This window comes from Ranitomeya variabilis, chromosome 6 (assembly GCF_051348905.1).
Source record: "Ranitomeya variabilis isolate aRanVar5 chromosome 6, aRanVar5.hap1, whole genome shotgun sequence".
Lineage (NCBI taxonomy): Eukaryota > Metazoa > Chordata > Amphibia > Anura > Dendrobatidae > Ranitomeya > Ranitomeya variabilis.
Genome location: NC_135237.1, coordinates 325,857,844 through 325,876,717, shown reverse-complemented (window position 1 = coordinate 325,876,717; position 18,874 = coordinate 325,857,844). Strand labels below are relative to the sequence as shown.

Sequence of the window (18,874 nt, the reverse complement as noted above, 5' to 3'; positions counted from 1 at the left end):
AGGGGGTTAACATGGAGCTTTTTTCCTGGCAGGAAAGGAGCACAATCCTTGGGCTACTTTTAGACGTGGTTGAAAAGGTGAATATTGCAAACTAGTTGAAAAATACCATTCAGCGAACACTTTATATATATTATGAAATTTAAGGAAATTTATTTTTTCTTCCCTAAACTAACAATAGTGATAAGGTAAGTATTCACATTCAGCTTTTATTTCCTTCACTGGTGTATACTTTTAATGGAAATCGTTTTGGTGCTCTTGCCCAGAATGACCATGTACAGAATGTGAAAAGAGGGACCGCATATGTGAGGATCACACTGGCTGAACCGCCACTGATCAGACTTTTAATCACATAGCAAAACATTAAAATCAACACCAGGTAAGAAACTGAAAAGCACTATGGAATATTAAAGGGAACCTGTCATCAAGTTTCCCATTAATAAACTGCTGCCAGTTATGTTAGGATCCAAACAATCCATTCAGTGCTTCTCCTAAGAGGCAGTGTTTCTCCTTGCAGAGTGTGACATACTGGCATGGCAAGGAGGCTTATTCACCGAGCAATGCTCCTGCCAAATCAGTTCTCATACTTTGCACTGACGAGGGGCAATAACCCGAATCACCATGTCTGCAAATTTAGATTCTGATTTGGCTTTTATCCTAAGTCATATTTAAAGTCCCGTTAAAGGGTCAATAGTGACTTGTAAGATTGCTGCTTCCAAGAGGTGGCGCTATAGAGTTCAAGCCCGCTTCCGCTCTGAAAAGGCAATTTTATCGGTGTCAGCCGCTGGCCGGAAGTACTCACTTGCGGAGCTGCACTGTCTACTAGTAGTGGCCGGGGCTTGGTACTGCACATTCAACTCCTATTCAAATCAATAGGAGGTGGATGTGCAGTACCAAGCCCTGGCCTCTACAAGCAGACGGAGCAGCCCAGCAAGTGACTTCTTCCGGCTGGTGGCCGCGGACACCGATATCAGCTGCTCGGTGTTCAAAAGAGATCAGCATTAATGCTATGCATAGCAGGGCTGAAGCCCTGCAATGTGTAGCTGTGTAGCACAGGCGATCGGGAAATCGCAGCTTCAAGTCTCCTAAGGGGACTATTGAAGCAAGTAAAAAGAAAATGTTGTAAAATAAATTTAAAAAGTTAAAAAAAACATAAAAAGTTAGAATCACCCCCTTTTGCCAAAATCAAATTAAAACAATAAAAAAATACACATTTGGTAATGCGGAGTTCAGAAATGTCTGATATATCAAAATATAAAGCAAATTAATCTGATAGGTAAATGGCGTAACGAGAAAAAATAAATTAAAAATCAAGAATTGCGTTTTTATGGTTGCCACAACACTGCAATAGAATGCAATAACAGGCGATCAAAACATCCTATCTACCCCAAAATGGTAGCAATAAAAATGTTAGCTTGGCCCGCAAAAAATAAGCCATCGCCTAGCATCAGATCATGAAAAATGAAAATGCTACAAGTCTTGGAAAATGGCGCCATTTTTTTCTTATAAACTTTGGGTTTTTTTTTCACCACTTAAATAAAAACAACCTAAACATTTTTGGCATCTGCAAACTCATAATGACCTGAAGATTAATAATGGCAGGTCAGTTTTACCATATAGTGAACATTCTAACTAAAAAAAAAAAAAAAACAATTGTAGAATTCAACTTGTTTTGCAATTTCACCGCACTTGGAATTTTTTTTCTCGTTTTCCAGCACACTACATGGTAAAATTAATAGTGCCATTTATACTTGCAACTCATCCTGCAAAAAAACAAGTCCAGTTATATTGACAGAAAAATTTAAAAGTCATGGCTCTGGAAAAAAGAGGAGCACAAAATGAAAACCCAAAAACGGGAAATCGCAAGATGGTGTAGGGGTTAAATTAACTAAAAAAAAAATGGTAAAAAATGAAGAAAAATATAGAAAAATTTTAAAAATATAAAAAGAAAAGTTGAAATCATCTAAATTTTGCCCCCATTAAGCCCATCAGTAATGCAAAACAAAAATCAAAACGCTAGAATTGCGTTTTTATGGTCAACTCATCTCCTAAAAAAATAAGTAATCAAAGCATCACCAAAAAATAGGCCCTCACTCACCTACAGCAACAGAAAAATAATATTATGGGTCTCGGAAAATGGCGATACAATGGACAATTTAGTTGTTTTTTTTTTATAGTAGTCGCTGCAGGGTGTAGGGCTGACACCTGCCCTTGATCATGGTGGCACTAAGCGCCAGCCTGCATGACCAGGGCGCCGTATATATACGGTGGTGTGCGGGAATGCAGCTCCCACTGCACCATGTCGGGAATGGGTAACAGATGACTTTTCCCCAATTTTAGCATGTTAAACTGGTTACATCATGGAATAGTGGCTGCAAAGCCGAATAAAACTTATTTTTTAATTTCTCATCTCTGTTGCAGAGATATTAGCTTTTACAGTCTATATCAGGGGTCCCCAACCTGTAGCTTGGGAGCCACATGTGGCTCGCGGTCCCATGAATTGTGGCTCGCCCATGAATTGTGGCTCGCGGCTGTCTGCCAGCTTGGTGCATTAGCTCCAGATTTAGTAAACTGGTATGAAGAGCACATCTCAAAATGGTGAACTTTGTGAGTAGTCCTGCAGAGAGGAGCAGACCTGGGTACACATCTACTGGTCTTGGGGGTTTAGAGATCATTTAATTATGGTACGCTGGAGGCAGGATGATACTAACGGTCAGAGGAGGTGCTTGAAGATGGATGTGACTGTTGGGAGTGTGTGATGGGAGAATGCTGAATGTGGTGGGAACCTCTGGATCTTGGTATACTGCTTCGGGGTGATTTGGTTATCATTATACCCGTAGGCTAAGTGCACACGTTGCATAAATGCCGCGGAAATTTCCGCGGCAATTCTGCAACTCCTGCCACGGGTATATCACATGCGGAATTCGCATGCGTTTTCCCGCTAAACCCTAGCATTTTGCAAACGCTAGCGTTTTGCAAGCGATCTGTAGCATCGCTTGGAAAACCGATTGACAGGTTGGTCACACTTGTCAAACATCCTGTCTCCACTATGCGTGCAGGGGCGCATCTGGTGGCCCTGCGTAACCGGACATTCGGCACGTCTTTCCAGACAGCAGCATTTCTATTTATCTTGCGGAGACGCTCCGTCTCTGCAAGATAAATAACACAGTCTATCTATAGGAAGCGGTGATTCTGCATGTGTTCAATGAACACATCCGGAATCACAGCGCGTACAACAGGAGGCAGCGCTTTGGGCGGAGCGTGGTATCCGCTGCGTCCAAAGCGCTGCCAATACGCCCCTTGGACACATACCCTTACAGGTCACAATTAATATCCCTTGAAAGACATTTTATTATTTTCAGCATTTGGGTGGTACTAATAGTAGGACTAAAATAGCAACCATGTTCTAACAGATCCCCACAGTTTTAGAACCATCAGTGTGTAGGACAGATAAGGTCATACACTTGATCATGCGATAACACAGGCAATATTCACTCAATCATGAAAGTGTAAAGTAAAGTGCAAATGTTTTAGTAAAATAAAGAAACAAATATATAATTCTGGTACCTCCATCATCATACTGCCCTGCATACATGTAATTTTTAATGCATAACTAAGGCTACTTTCACACTGGCGTTAACTGCATTCCGTCACAATGCGTCGTTTTGCCGAAAAAACGCATCCTGCAAAAATGTTTGCAGGATGCGTTTTTTCACCATTGATTAACATTAAGCGACGCATTGTGACGAATTGCCACACGTCGCACCCGTCGTGCGACGGATGCGTCGTGCAGTGGCGGACCGTCGGGAGCAAAAAACGCTACATGTAACGTTTTTTGCTCCCGACGGTCCGCTTTTTCCGACCGCGCATGCGCGGCCGGAACTCCGCCCCCACCTCCCCGCACTTCCCCGCACCTCACAATGGGGCAGCGGATGCGCTGGAAAAATGCATCCGCTGCACCCGTTGTGCGGCGGAGACAACGCTAGCGTCGGGGACCTTGGCCCGACGCACTGCGACGGACCGAGCCCGACGCTAGTGTGAAAGTGGCCTAACTCTGTTCAACTAAACAACAACAAAAAATGTCAGAATTGCTTTTTATGCTCATTTGGACTCCATATTTTTTTTTGTTCTACTATATCGATGCAAAATAAAATAAGGTTTTTGGAACTTGGGGAAAAAAAAACACCGTGGGAAAAAAAAGGATGCAAACTGGTAATGAACCCCTTCATCATAATGATAGGAATTTATTAATACAACAAATATCCTATAAAAATGTAAAAGAAAAAGTATAACTAAAAAAAACAAGTATAATAAAGTATAGCTAGATAGCTACTCTCCACAGTCTAACATACAAACATTCTATACTAGTTAAGTTTTGCTTTACAAATAGTCCCGTGACTTTGTATTACTTACTTGGCCCTGTTTTTAGAGCATTTAAAATGTATCATGAAACATAAATTTTGAAGTAGAACAGTGTATAGAAAGAGTTTACATAAAACAAGAAACATATAGTAGAACACAGCATACAAAATCGCGGTGGTTTTACCATCTACTACGTTCTAATCTTACCGGTTTCCATTTTATTTTTTTCCCCCCGATTTTGTTAAGTTTACAGGACGTTACAGGAAAACAAACATGTGAGTGAAATAGATTCCTCATTTTAATCAAACAGTCAAGGCTCCCCTTTAAATAATTACACTTTAAGTGGTTTCTTTCTCCACTTCAGCTCAAGCTTGCAACTATCATCTTGATTGTACTTTTGTTTGTTTGAACAGACCAGTTTCTAAACTCTCCTACTCTTTGTTCTCCTTCCCAGACCACCATAGGTTTTTTCTGTAATTTGGGGAGTCTCACCCAGCCCATGGACACACACAGACTGTAAAATGGTTCTTTTACTGCAGCTCCTTGAGCCAATTTCAGCACTGTCTGGGATTAGTCCTGGGCTATAACCTCTGCAATTCATCACTGGACTGTCCAATAAAAGGAGGAGGATAAAGATAAGAGATGTCTTTGTAAATGACATGTCCATGTCTAGGACCAAACCCCTAATAGGAGCTCCATAGCAATGCATGCCAGGAGGAGCTGACAGCCGGGATTTACTGGATGGACTGCAGGTTAAGTTGTCCTACTCTTTCCAGTGACCTCTTGGAATTTACTATTGTGTAGACCCATCATAAAAATAGAATATGCATCACATTAATGGATAAGGAATGATTCAGTCCCATCTTCCACAAGACTAATTTGTTAGGTTTTCCTTGTCATCTTATATTCCTGTTTAAAGAGTTTGCTTGGTTTAGACAACGCGTTCCATTGCCCTATAAGGGTGCACTGAAAGTGGCGCTCACCTTGGAAGACCCATACAACAACTGGGCGCTTCCCCCCTGAGAAATGATTGCTGACTGCAAGCAACACACATTAGCAATGCAACATGCACTCTAACACTCTTTTCACACATAGCATTTTTCGGATTGAAAAATGCAGCATTTTACAGCAGGATCAAAATGAATGAGATTTTTAAAATCTCATTCAAACGGTGTGATTTTTTGTTCCTTATGTTTATTCATTGCAATTTTTGCTTTCTTGTAAATGCAACATGTAAATTCTTTAAGTGGTTTTAATGTTTGTTTTTTTCCCCCGATGCGCTCAATGAGACGGAGCATCAAAGACGCAAATGTTGGTGTAGAATTGCAGTTGCATTTTTCTGGCGATTATGTTTTTCTGAGCAAAAAAAAAAAGGCAAAAACAATATATAGACTGTACAGAGATTCATGCTTATATAGGAACACAAGCAAAGGCCGGCTTTCATTGGAAAATAGTTATAACATCAGTATGTTTAGCAATGTGGAGACCCACCCAAACCTCATACAAATGTGGCACTGGGTTGGATTTGAACTCAAGAACCAAGTGCAGCAAGGTAACGGAGCAAAATGGTGATTTACCCTGCAGCCCATGCATACGTAAAATGTATACATACACAGAGACACATACACAAACATATATATTATTATTTTTTCCCCTCTCAATCGCCAAAATTGATCTCAAATTAGCTGAATTTGTAATCAAATGCAGGTGGGTTCTCCTCAGGAACACATAGCATAAATGGTTCATTTTCTTTTTGCTGCATTTGTTTTGTGCAACAAATCCACTGCATGTATGGAAGGTACATTTCTTCCTACAGCCGCTTACTTGCAGTCATAGGGGTGTTGCAGTGGGCTGTAACAGTCAGCACCCACTACACAATGACGGTGCCTTAATCGCTCTTTAGCACATGGATTGACAGCCTGCTCTGCAGTGTACGTGTGCAGAGCAGGCTGTCAATCAGTGTGCAGGGGGGAGGGGATTACAGTGCCCTCACAATTTAGTGAGTGGTGACATACAACAGCCCTCTGCACTGCCCCAATGACTGGAATGTAGTGGCTGCAGGGGGAATATAACCTCATTTTCTCCCTCTAGCCGCTGTTCCAGTAACACAGCAAAACACATAAAAAACTATTTAAATGCAGATTACCACTATAGTTTAAGGTAAATAGCGTTATGGAGGAGGTGACAGGTTCCCTTTAAAGAAGAAACAGAATACTGTTTGCTTGGCTCACACTATGGATTACTTTAGATCAGATGGGCCGAAATATAAACAAACAATATAAGTGTGGCCGCTTAGTTCTGGGGGTCAACGTAAAATACCATATTTGTAACAGTTGGCAAGCCCCTTAAAGAGGTTATCCAGGACTATATTATGTTTTAACTATGAACTGAAAAATGAATGGGCAGGTAACCAATGGCTCCTGCCAGCGATTACGCTGCTCCACGTCAATAGAGAAGCTCTTCCTCTTGTGGCTACTCAGTCGACGGGGCGTGACTATTGACGTCAAGCTTATTGACAGCTGGTTTCCCACAAATTAGGTGGCAGGGAGCCGACTGACAAGCATGATATGGGCAGACTCTCACCATGAACAGTGCAGAGTGCAAGAGACGCTGCTGCTCTGCTTGACGTGATGCCAGAGGAAGTCACTTTTACGCTGGCAGGAGCGATCTGTGATAGTCCAGGAGAACCCCTTTATGGCACTGTTCACACTCTGCATTCTCGGAGTTTTTGCAAAAACTGGGTAAGTTCACCATATTTTTACAGTGTATTTGGAAAATTGCAGGAAGAAACCACTACAAAACTCATTGTGTGAACACGACCTTAAAAAGGCAGCACAACATAGTACAATAATTAAGTGGAGCACTGTCCTAGAAAGTCATCTTGCAAAATACCGTACTACGTGGACTTTCTTTTACGTGTTAATCTGAAAAACAACCTAGAGTAGATTGCATTTAATTTCTGCAAATTGAAGGGTAATTTTAGCTTGCTTCCCTAGAGTAAACATGGCTAACAACATGAAAGTTCTCCACAGTCTCCAGTTATAGCATAAACACCCGTCTTAGGAAGACATACAAACCTAATTAAAAAGGGAAAGAACGTGAAGAACTTTTACGCTGGTATCTGTAAGCGTTTTACTGGAAAAAAAGATGGGTTAATGAGTGTTTCCATATTATCATAGCCTTGCTTGCCTTTTAGTTCTTTCACGTAGCCCTCTTTACAGCTGTGCATGAGCTGTAGAATCCATTTGTGCTGAGCTCCAATACACTTCCAAGCCGGGTCACCCGGAGCGTGGAGTTCGGAAAGATATCTGCAAGAAAAAAAAAAGGGGGGATCAAAGATCAGCTGCTGACTAGAACAACAAAGCTCCACAGACATCGGCACCGCATGGAAGATTTTATTTTTCTGTTTTTTTGGAGATGCTAATATTTGAGATATTTAAGTATTAGATCAACACTACTTTGTGGTCCGCGGTAAAGCCAGATAACACTAGAGCAACCAGTTGTGACATAACGCATACTTCGGAATTACCGTACTCAGACACAGCTTCCGTAATAAAGTGTTATTAACCAAATGTGTTCCAATAATGAAGTGACCATTTCAAAAGCATAAAATAGCATACAACAATCATAAAAAGTGTTAAATACATTTATTGGCTTTTGTAAAGTGAAAAAAAGCAATATGTTTACATGGTTAAAATTTCTTTAAAGCGTAACTTCTATCCCTTTACACCACATCTGGACGTGGTCTAATAAGATTTCTGCAGCTTACTCCATACTGCCAAAATCCGCAGCAGTAAAATCCGAAAATGAGGTTTTTAGCATCCAATAAAGAAGAACATAAAATCCATATTGAATTCGGGGTTAATATTTTATGCAAATGTGAATAAAGTATCACAATTTGTGGAGCCGGAGTCTCTTCATTTTGCACTTTCCACACCTTGACAGGGCGCTTCCGGACTCCGAACACCGTCAAGATGCAATGCCGGTGAGCGGGATTTTATTTCATCGTTAATATTTTATGTTTCTACAATGCTAAAGATGAAATCTGCAGCGAAATGCACATGCAGATTTTGGTGTAGAGGACTAAGATGGCCAACACTTTGGGTATGTGCACATTAAGTATTTGCAGCAGACATTTCTGCACCAAAAACGTGTGTCTTAGCAGGAAAATCTCTGCATAAAATACACACGCATAACTAAGCCGCATGTACCTTAGATTTCTTATTCACTTTGCTGGTACTATAAAATGCTGTGCAAAAAAATTGGCAAAAAAGCAACATGTGAAAAAGCCATTAAAGGAAACAGACCAGCTGACTCAAACTGCCTGAACCATGGTTGGCTCTTGCATTGCAAACATCTAAATTTTACTCTGAAATGCTGCAGCTTTAGTTAAAAGGAGCACCAGGGACAAAGTGACTAGTCCAAGAGGTACGAGGTATGCCTCCGCTGGCCTCTCCTCGGATAGACTGACGATATCACCCTATACACACCGAGTGAGAGGGCTGTCAGTCTAGAAAAAGGTCATGGAGATCCCTTGGAGGACCTGCTTCTTGGACCAGTCACCTCATTCCAGGCCTCGCATTCAACTATGCTTTTCTCTGAAATACCCCAGAATTTCACACAGATGTCTAGAATACAGGTGGTCTCCGATTCATACCACGCGTGCTTCAGGCATCATGAATCAGCTCCTCCGAGTGAAATGCTGAGGACTGCAGCAACTGCTATGCAGACTAAGAACCTGTCCAAGCTGCACCTGGTCGGCTACCTAAACTTCAGGAACATTCCTACCTGCAGATATAAATTGTTTACTTAACTGACAGTTACAGAGCAAATATGGGAAGCCAGAATTTCCTTTAGGCTTGATTTTGAGTCTCCACCTCTGCTTATGGATCCTGTTCTTTAAAATGGAGTTGATGCATTTTTATATATCTTTTTGTTTAGACCTCCACTTTTGTCATCACATAAAAGGTAGAAATGTATTAAAAATATGAGAGATGTCAAATACAATACTTTTAAGTTAAAGTGGTTGTCCACTATCTAGGATAGGTCTTCAATGTCTGATCGACCGGGCTCCAACACCTCCGCCAATCAGCTGTTATTGGTGTCGACAGCGGCCGGAATTACTCACTTGCGGAGCTGGTCATCTTCTCATAGTGGCCATCGCAAGGTACTACACATCTGCGTCCTACTGATTTGAATAGTAGGCAGCTGTGTAGTACCCTTCGCCGGCCACTGCCAGAAGACTGAGCAGCTCTGCCAGTGAGTAGTTTCGGACAGCGGCTGCCATCTCCGATAACAGCTGATCGGCGGGGATCTCGGACTTATCCCAAAAATAGGTCATCAATCAAAAAGTAGTGGACGTTTTTAACTGAGTAAAGACTAATTAAACCTTTGTCACCTACTAAGCTGATCCCTCAGTACACAGTTGGTACCTAACTGAATACAGCTGGTATTATATGAAGTTTGAAAGTGTAGCAGAAGTATTTTCAGAGGCTAGGCTAAAAACCATTCCCCATGCAAAATGGGCATGAGGATTTGATATAATGCAGCAAGATTGTTATTATAGGGTGTTTTCAGATCCACAAAGAAATACAGAACTTGTACCTGATGTAACGTTTCTGATCATGCAAAGTGGAAGGGGTTTCCAAAAGTTTAGCCAACAGTAGTTCCCTTAATGCTTCAATCCTGGTTTCTACTTCAGCATAAACTAGAGAATGACAACAAAGAATTTCATGGTTACTAGTACATTATATTAAGAAGTAGACAAACAGGAGAAAACACACTGTAAATTGTGTAAATCTTCCCATTGCTTTCTCGGCTCATAAGGAGTAGATTGGATTTAATATATATGGGATATAACAATAAACCTATAGAGAGGGCACTCACAGTAAATGCTCCGCCATCAAAAAATGTCATGAAAACCAAAAAGAAGATGGACACCAAAGCTAAAAGATAACAATTTTATTAAGAACCATTAAAACAGTACAAAAGGGACACAAATAAGTATAAGAAATAGAGAATGATGCAATAGAAAGGCAACACTAGTGCCGCGTACGATACCCAGCTAAGGAGCAAAAGGATAGGTATATAATTATACCACAACAGTATATGTAGCGAACTGCTGTAGGTAAATTGTAATAATCATAACTATTGGTAGTAACACACAATCGACCAAATATCCAATAACAATACAATAATTGCTCATTAATAATAAGCAAGAGCAGGGGGATAATGAGTGTGCATATGACTCCAAATATAGATAAATAAAGTGCATAATGCAAGATACATTGTATACTCAGCACCCCGAGGAAGCAGCATTTGCGAAACGCGCGTCGGGGCTCCTCTTTCCGCGTACGGCCGCAGGGTGGGATTATTCGTGTGTGCATACACCATCTCTACTTAGTAAGTATAATATGGCTTGATTCATGTATGTCTGTGGGATTTTTTCCTGATATATATGCACACTTGTGCTGAGTATACAATGTATAACAAGCCAAATTTTGGTAATTTTGTTAGTTCTCTTGGAGAGAAGTTCAATAAAGATGATCTGTCACTTGTATAAAAAAATAATAACATTTGTTGCTTTTGAAGCGCACCATGTAAAATCGCAGACTGCAGGTCAACTGGACGTTTCTTCATAGTCTTCTTGGGGGGGTGTGCTTTTACCTATCCCTCCCAGACACTGCCAATCAGAGTTCAGCAGCATCTGAGACTCAGAGTTCTAGACCAGCTGTTGAGCTCTGATTGGCAGAGTCTGGGAGAGAGGGGTGAAAGCACACACCCCCAGGAAACACCTAGTTGGTCTGCGAACAAAAATTACCACATACTGCGCTCCAAAAGCAACAAATGTGAATATTTCAGAGGGAAGAAGCATAAAACAGAAAACAAGCAGAAGCAGCAGAAATAGGGGAGCTTTGGGACTGTACAATGCATTTAACATAGTTTTTTGAGAAAGTGACATGTCCTCTTTAAGGGGCTATTCCTAAGATACAAAGTGATGGTATATTGCTAGGGTTTGCAACTACTTTCTGATTGGTGGAGGAATGACTGCCAAGATCACCACCAATCTGGGGAGTGCAGGGGACACAGCACTGCTTTAGAGCTGGGCCCATTGTACAGTTGCTTCTTGAACAGCTGTGCACCTGGTCACAAGTGCAAAGGGACATGCAGTATTCCTTTACATAGCAAGTGTCCTTCTCATTCTCTCAAACAATCATATGAAAATTAAAAAAAAAAAACAAAAAAAAAAAAACAGGATGTCTCACCTTTCTTAAACACGTCTACTTCAGTCTTTCCAAACAAAGATTTTGCTTTTTCATAATCATTAATAACTACGTCATAATCACCCTAAATTAAAAGGAAAATGCCTGTGTCACAAATGTAGCAAATATAGATACATGTCCTTTTTTTTAACATTGATTTCAAAATGAAAAGCAAAATATAAAAAAATTAACATAAGCTCCTCTACTGTCCACTCAGGTGGACTGTCAAGTTTCTCCCCATTTGTGTGTGTATGGATAAGACCCATCAGTAGTGATGAGCGAATATACTCGTTGCTCGAGTTTTCCCGATCACGCTCGGGTGACCTCCGAGTATTTATGACTGCTCGGAGATTTAGTTTTCATCGCAGCAGCTGAATGATTTACAGCTACTAGCCTGGTTGATTACATGTGGGGATTCCCTAGCAACCAGGCAACCCCCACATGTACTCATCCTGGCTAGTAGCTGTAAATCATTCAGCAGCCGCGATGAAAACTAAATCTCTGAGCAGTCATAAATACTCGGAGGTCACCCGAGCGTGCTCAGGAAAACCCGGGCAACGAGTACACTCGCTCATCACTACCCATCAGTCTAGCTGAGCAGACGGGAAGAAGCCCGTGGAGACATACCTCTGTGACTAGTCACCTCATCACTGGCCGCAAGTCAACTAAGTGTTTCTCTGTTACATCCCAAGGTATCAGAATAGAACATACGTTTCGAACGCAGGTCTCTGATACACGCCGTCTGTAACTCAGGCAGCATGAACCAGCTGACGGGTTCCCTTCCTTTATATGACCAATATGGCAAATCTTAAGCTTTTGTAGCTAATATAAAGACACAGTGTTGTATACAAACATCATTCACTAGTAAACTAGTATAGTAGAAGGGACTGTATCCTCAAGGATTTGGCATTATTATCAGGAACCTGTCACATTGAATAAGCTGCCTGCTTTGCCAGAAGAATGTTATAAATGTTGTAGAGCAGGAGAAGCTGAACAGATTAATATATAGGTCCTGGGGATAAAAATGTAGTATAACTTGGATTTTAGTTTTAGAAATTCCTGTTCATTCGGGACTTAACAGTCAAGTGGGTGGTCTCAATAAGTGATTGACAGCTATTTCTGAATACAAGGTCAAACAGCATAGGTTTTGCGTTAAAGGGGTTTTGCCACAAACAAAGTTAACTTTGATCAATAGATTTTTGAATAACAATATGTTCAACTAATGGATGTGACGATATAATCTTATATACAGCGGGTAAAGTAAGTATTGAATACCTTAACAATTTTCTAAGAAAATATATTTTCTAACGGTGCTATTGACATGAAATACTCTCCAGATGTCGGTAATCCACACAGGCAAATAAATCAAATCATAGATGTCCATAAATTAAGTTATGTGTAATAATGAATGAATACTGAAATTTATTTAATACTTCGTACAAAAGTCTTTGTTGGTGAAGAGAGATTAAAGACACCTCCTGTTTGGAGAAACTAGTCACATGCATTGCTCAGGTATTATTTTTTTCCCTTCTTCCACACAAACACTCTTCATATCCTGAAGGTTCCGTGGGCTCCTTTTATGAACTCCAAAGATTTAAGTTCCTTCCATAAATTTTCTATTGGATTCAGGTCTGGTGATTGGCTGGGCCATTTTAGAAGCTATATTTTCTCTCTCTGAAACCAATTGAGAGCTTCTTTGGCTGTGTGTTTGGGATCATTGTCCACCCTCATTTCATCTTCATCATCCTGGTAGTTGGCAGCAGATTTTTATCAAGAATGTCTAGGAACATTTGGCTAACTGAAAAGATGGTAACAAATTGCAAGCTTTCGAGACTACACAGGTCTCTTCATCAGGCAAAGACTAAAAAAAATTCTGAAGAATCACATATTTATGCAGTGCATGTGTAGTCTCGAAAGCTTGCAATTTGTTACCATCTTTTCAGTTAGCCATTAAAAGGTATCGACCACTGAGGACTCTCAATTCTAAATATTTTTCTATCTACTGGCTAACACGGTACCAAGATATATATCTTTCCTGTAGGAACATTTGTCCATTCATCCTTTCTTCAACTACATGAAGTTTTCCAGTGCCAAATGCTGAAAAACAGGTCCACACCATGTTCCCACCTCTAAACTTCACTGTTCGCATGGTATTTTAACATGGTGTGTATTTTGGCATTCGAAGAGTTCAATCTTGGTCTTATCTGACTAGACTATATTCTGCTGGTATGTCACAAGCTTGATGTTGTTCAGCAAACTTTAAACGCACTTGAACATGCTTTTTTTCAGCAATGGAGTCTTGAGTGGTGAGCATCCATACAAGCCATGGAGGTGGAGTGCATTACTTATAGTTTTCTTTGAAACAATTGTACCTGCTGATTCCAGGTCTTTCTGTAGTTCTCCACAGGTGGTCCTTGGCTATTGGACAACTCTTCTAATAATTCTTTTCATTCCCCTGTCTGAAATCTTGAAGGGAGAACTAGGTCATGGCTGCTTTATGGTGAAATTATGTTCTTTCCACTTCTCAATTATCACCCCAACATTGCCCCCCTGGAACCTTAAGTAGTTTAGAAATTCTTCTGTAACCAATGCCATCAGTATGTTTTGCAACAATAAGGTTGCCAAGGTGTTGACACCGCTCACTAGTTTTACCCATCATAAGAGGTTTCTTATGTGGCACCTTGGTAATGACAACTTTTTTATAGGCCATCAATTGAACCAGTTGATATTATTTTTCACTAAGTGGCAGGATTGATTTCTAATTACTGATAGATTTCAGTTGGTGTCATGACTTTCCATGGCTTTTTGCACCTCTCTTGCTTCATGTGTTCAATACTTTTTCCTTGGGTCCATTCTCATTTGTACTCATAATGTATGGACATTTATGGTTTGACTTCTTTGTCTGTGTGGATTTGATGGGTTGTTACCAACACCTGGCGAGAATTTCATGTCAACAGCACCTCTGCAATATATTTACTTAGAAAATTGCTGACATGTTCAATACTTATTTCACCCGTTGCATGTGCCCCTGCTCTGTGCTGTGTAATGGCTCTGTCTAACAATGCAGGGACATGGTCTGTGCATTCCATGGTTCCTGCGCAGGGGAGGATGCAAAAGATTATACAGACATTACAGCATGGGATCACAGTTGATTCTCTTTTGCTTCCTCCCCTGCCCAGGAGATATGGTATCATCAGACCTTGCTGCATGGCCAGACACAGCCATTACAAAGTACACTGCAGGGGCACATTTATAAGATTATCTCAGCATAGGGACATTATTTTTAAACACATCCAATTGTGGATCTTATTTTTATTCCAAGATCTATTGATTGAAACATACTTTGTTTGTGGGAACATGACTTTAATGATTAAGACACACCCCACCCGACAACTAAGCCATGAATAAGCCAAGATTTCAATTAATAAAATGTTAATTGAAAGTTAAAGTGAATCTTCTCTTACAAATGTGTATCAAAATCTGTTCAGTTCCTCCAGCTTTGGCAAAAAACTTTAAATATTCAAATATATATGTATATACAATACATTAGCATTTTATGGTTGTTTTCCATAAACTTACCTTTTGAATGTTCTTCTCAATGTTGAGGGGAAGGTTGAATAAAAATTTAAATCGCTGTAGAACATTCAGTGCATTTCGCGTGGAGTCTGCTTTATCTTTCCTGCCCAGCACTTCTTGAAATAGAGTATCTGCCGTGGTACTTGCACCTGACAACAGAAGGCAGTGTCTTTCATACAGCTGTCAAAATCTCAAACCCAAGGTTGGAAAGAATCAATCTCTTCTTTCCTTCCAAAAACCGATTACGACGCAGTTGGCTTATGACAAATGAACCGCAGCCAGAGATATTTTTATTATTTTCTGGACTAACCATCCCTTGAGTGCGTCATGATTGTTAACAATTCACTCCTCACAAGTCTTGGTGTAACACACAGTTTCTCCAAAAGGTTACAAAGGTGCTATTGTGATTACTTTATACAGGAGGCCTTTTATATATACAGATATATATATAGCTTGTAAATAGCACACATTTCTCTACCCGTGAATTAACCTAATTATTCCTTCACCCCAAAGAAAATAGGAGAAAAAACTGGAAACGTTTTGATCCCTGCTAGCAGAAAGTCTCTACATTATCTGGTCTACTGACCATACTTTAAGCAAAGAAGAAGAAATTACATCAGTCTCGCTGGGTGGCTTGCGTGCCATATACTCAGCACTGTGGGTGGCCCTGAGGAGTTGAGAGCACTGGCTAAAATAATTGTTTAATACAAGTACAAAGTTAAAACTCTGCAGGAACCTTCAACTCTAAAATAAAAATCCTCACCCAAACAAAGCTAATGTTTCCCTTCACAAGTGTAAATAGCGGTGTGAAAAATTGAGAAAAAATAAAGGAAAAAGTCAAGTCTCAGATAATAAAACTGAACGCTGAAAGCAAAGCACTAATTCAGCACACGACAGCCATGAGTGACCCTGGTGTAAGATTATCACTGAGGAGTTGTGTCTTCATGTATTGTTCACAGCCATTCAATAGTCCAGAGACTTTACCTAGTCTGTCCAATCCCATATCGTGCAACCGATCAGACGTGTACTGTGCATTATATATACTGGTTATATCACCAGATCTCCAGAGCTGGGGATGCTCTCATCTGCTCCAGTGACTACACACAACTAGAGAGGTTTCAGACAACCATTTTGCCATTAAAGCCGGAATGTCAAACTCAAATACACAGAGGGACAAAATTAAAACTTGAACAAAATCGAGGGTCGACCTTGATATTTATTTAAAAAGATGCGTACAATTGAGGAAGTTTCATCAATCATCTTTCCAGCATATCATTCAACACCCCCCCAACAGATCTTTCCATCAAAGTCCATACCTGCCCATTCTCCCCAGTCCCGCAAGCTCGCTGTCTTGGGGTAACCCTTGACTCTCTCGTTCAAACCACATATCCAAGCCCTTTCCACTTCCTGCTGACTCCAACTGAAAAATATTTCCCGGATCTGCACATTCCTCAACCAAGAATCTGCAAAAGCATTAGTGCATGACCTCATCATCTCTCTGCTTGAACACTGCAATCTCCTGCTTTGTGGCTTCACCTCTAACACTCTCGCACTCCTGCAATCTATTCTAAACTTTGTTGCCCGAATAATACACCTATCCCCCGCTATTCCCTGGCCTTTCCTCTCTGACAATCCCTTAACTGGCTCCCCATTGTACAGAGATTCAAGTTCAAAACCCTAACCATGACATACAAAGCCATCCACAACCTGTCTCCTCCATACTTCTGTGACCTAGTCTCCCGGTACTTACCTGCACGCAACCTCTGATCTTCACAAGATCTCCTTCTCTACTCTACTCTTACTTACTTTTCCCACAATCGGATACAAGATTTTTCCCCGTGTATCCCACCTACTCTGGAATACTCTATCCCAACATATCAGACTCGTCTACAGTGGAAACCTTCAAAAGGAACCTGAAGACCTACCTCTTCTGACAAGCCTACAAACTGCAGTAACTCTTGTTTCACCAAACTGCTGCATGACAAGTTCTACCCTCTACCCTACCCTCATTCTAAAAACTACACCCCTCAAGGTGCTCAAAACCACATTCATGAAGTTGAATAACCCTTGGTGTGCTTCATCGGAATATATAGAAAGTGTGGAAGAAAAAAAATGAACATTTAATTTTTTTTCACAAAAATTTCACTTTAGACCCAATTTTTTTTTATTTTCACAAGGGTAACAGGAAAAAATGGACACCGATATGTGAGGGAAAACCACTGTTTGGTGCATGGCAGGGCTCGGAAGGGAAGGAGCGTCATTTGACTTTTTGAATGCAAAAATTTGGTGGAATAATTAGCGGGTTTGGAGAGTCGTTAATGTGCCTAAACAGTGGAAACCCCCCACAAGTGGCAACATTTTCTAAACAAGACCACTCAGGGAACTTATCTAGATGTGTGGTGAGCACTTTTAACCCCAAGGTGCTTTACAGAAGTTTATACCATTGAGCCATGAAAATTAAAAAATAAAAATAAAAAAATCCCACAAAAATGTTTTTTTTTTTTTTTTTAGCCAAAAGCTTTGCATTTTGATAAGGGTAACAGGAGAAATTTGTTGTGCAATTTCTTCTGAGTACGCAGATACCCATATGTGGGGGAAAACTACTGTTTGGGGCATGGCAGAACTCAGAGAGGAAAAAGTGACGTTTTGGAATGTAGACTTTGATGGAATTGTGTGTAGGTGTCATGTCGTATTTGAAAAGCTGCTGGTATGCCAAAACAGTGGAAAACCCCCACAAGTGGCCCCATTTTGGAAGCTCGACCACTCAAGGAATTTATGTAGATGTGTGGTGAGCACCTTGAACCCCCAGGTGCTTCATAGATTTTTACAACATTGAACTGTAGCAGGAGAAAATGGACCCCAAAATTTGTTGTGCAATTTCTACTGAATACAACGATACCCCATATGTGGTCGAAAACTACTTTTGAGGCACAGTGCAAAGCTCAAAAGGGAAGAAGCGCCATATTGGATCCAGATTTTGCTGGAATGGTTTGAGGATGCCATGTTACATTGGCAGAGCTCCTGAGGTGCCAGAACAGAAGAACCCCCCCATATATGACCTCATTATACAAACAACGCTCAATATTTAATTCATCTATGGGTGCAGTGATCATATTGACACCCCATGTGCCTCACAGATTGTTATACTATTGGGCAGTGAAGAATGAATAATTACATTTTTATAATAAAAATGTTGTTTTAGACCCAAGTTTTTAATTTTTGTAAGGGCTAATAGAAAAAATGGACCTCAGTTTGTAAAAATTTATTCTGAATGCGCAACTACCCTACATGTAAGCAGGAAATAATTTTCAGGCACAGTACAAAACTCCAAAGGGAAGGAGCTATATTATAGTGCAGATTTTACCGTTCTATTTTGCGGGTGCCATGACCCACTGGGAGAGTCCTGAGCTGCCAGAACAGCAGAACTCCTCATAAGTAACCCCATTTTACAAAATACACCTCTTGAAGAATTAATCTAGGTTGCAGTGGTCATATTGACACCAGAGGTCTGTCACAGAATTTTATCCAATTGGGCTGTGAAGAAAAAGGAATTACATTTTTATTACAAAATAATTTGTTTTAGCCCCAGATTTTACATTTTCACAAGGAGATCAATTTACCGGGGTAAGTGCGCTCCCATTTTTTTTCCTTTTTTTTTTTTTCTCTTTTTGATTCCA

General features: G+C 40.4%; 1 protein-coding gene across 1 annotated transcript in view; it reads right to left on the bottom strand.

Moving 5' to 3' along the window:
• Nucleotides 1-18,874, bottom strand: part of EXOC2 (exocyst complex component 2) — a 275,271-nt gene that overhangs the window by 157,096 nt on the left and 99,301 nt on the right. The window contains exons 7-10 of the mRNA XM_077269779.1: nucleotides 15,201-15,346; nucleotides 11,625-11,706; nucleotides 9,964-10,066; nucleotides 7,549-7,667 (exon numbers count right to left, since the gene is read on the bottom strand). Of these exons, the coding sequence (XP_077125894.1) occupies nucleotides 7,549-7,667; nucleotides 9,964-10,066; nucleotides 11,625-11,706; nucleotides 15,201-15,346 (450 nt within the window). The remainder of the gene's footprint in view (nucleotides 1-7,548; nucleotides 7,668-9,963; nucleotides 10,067-11,624; nucleotides 11,707-15,200; nucleotides 15,347-18,874) is intronic.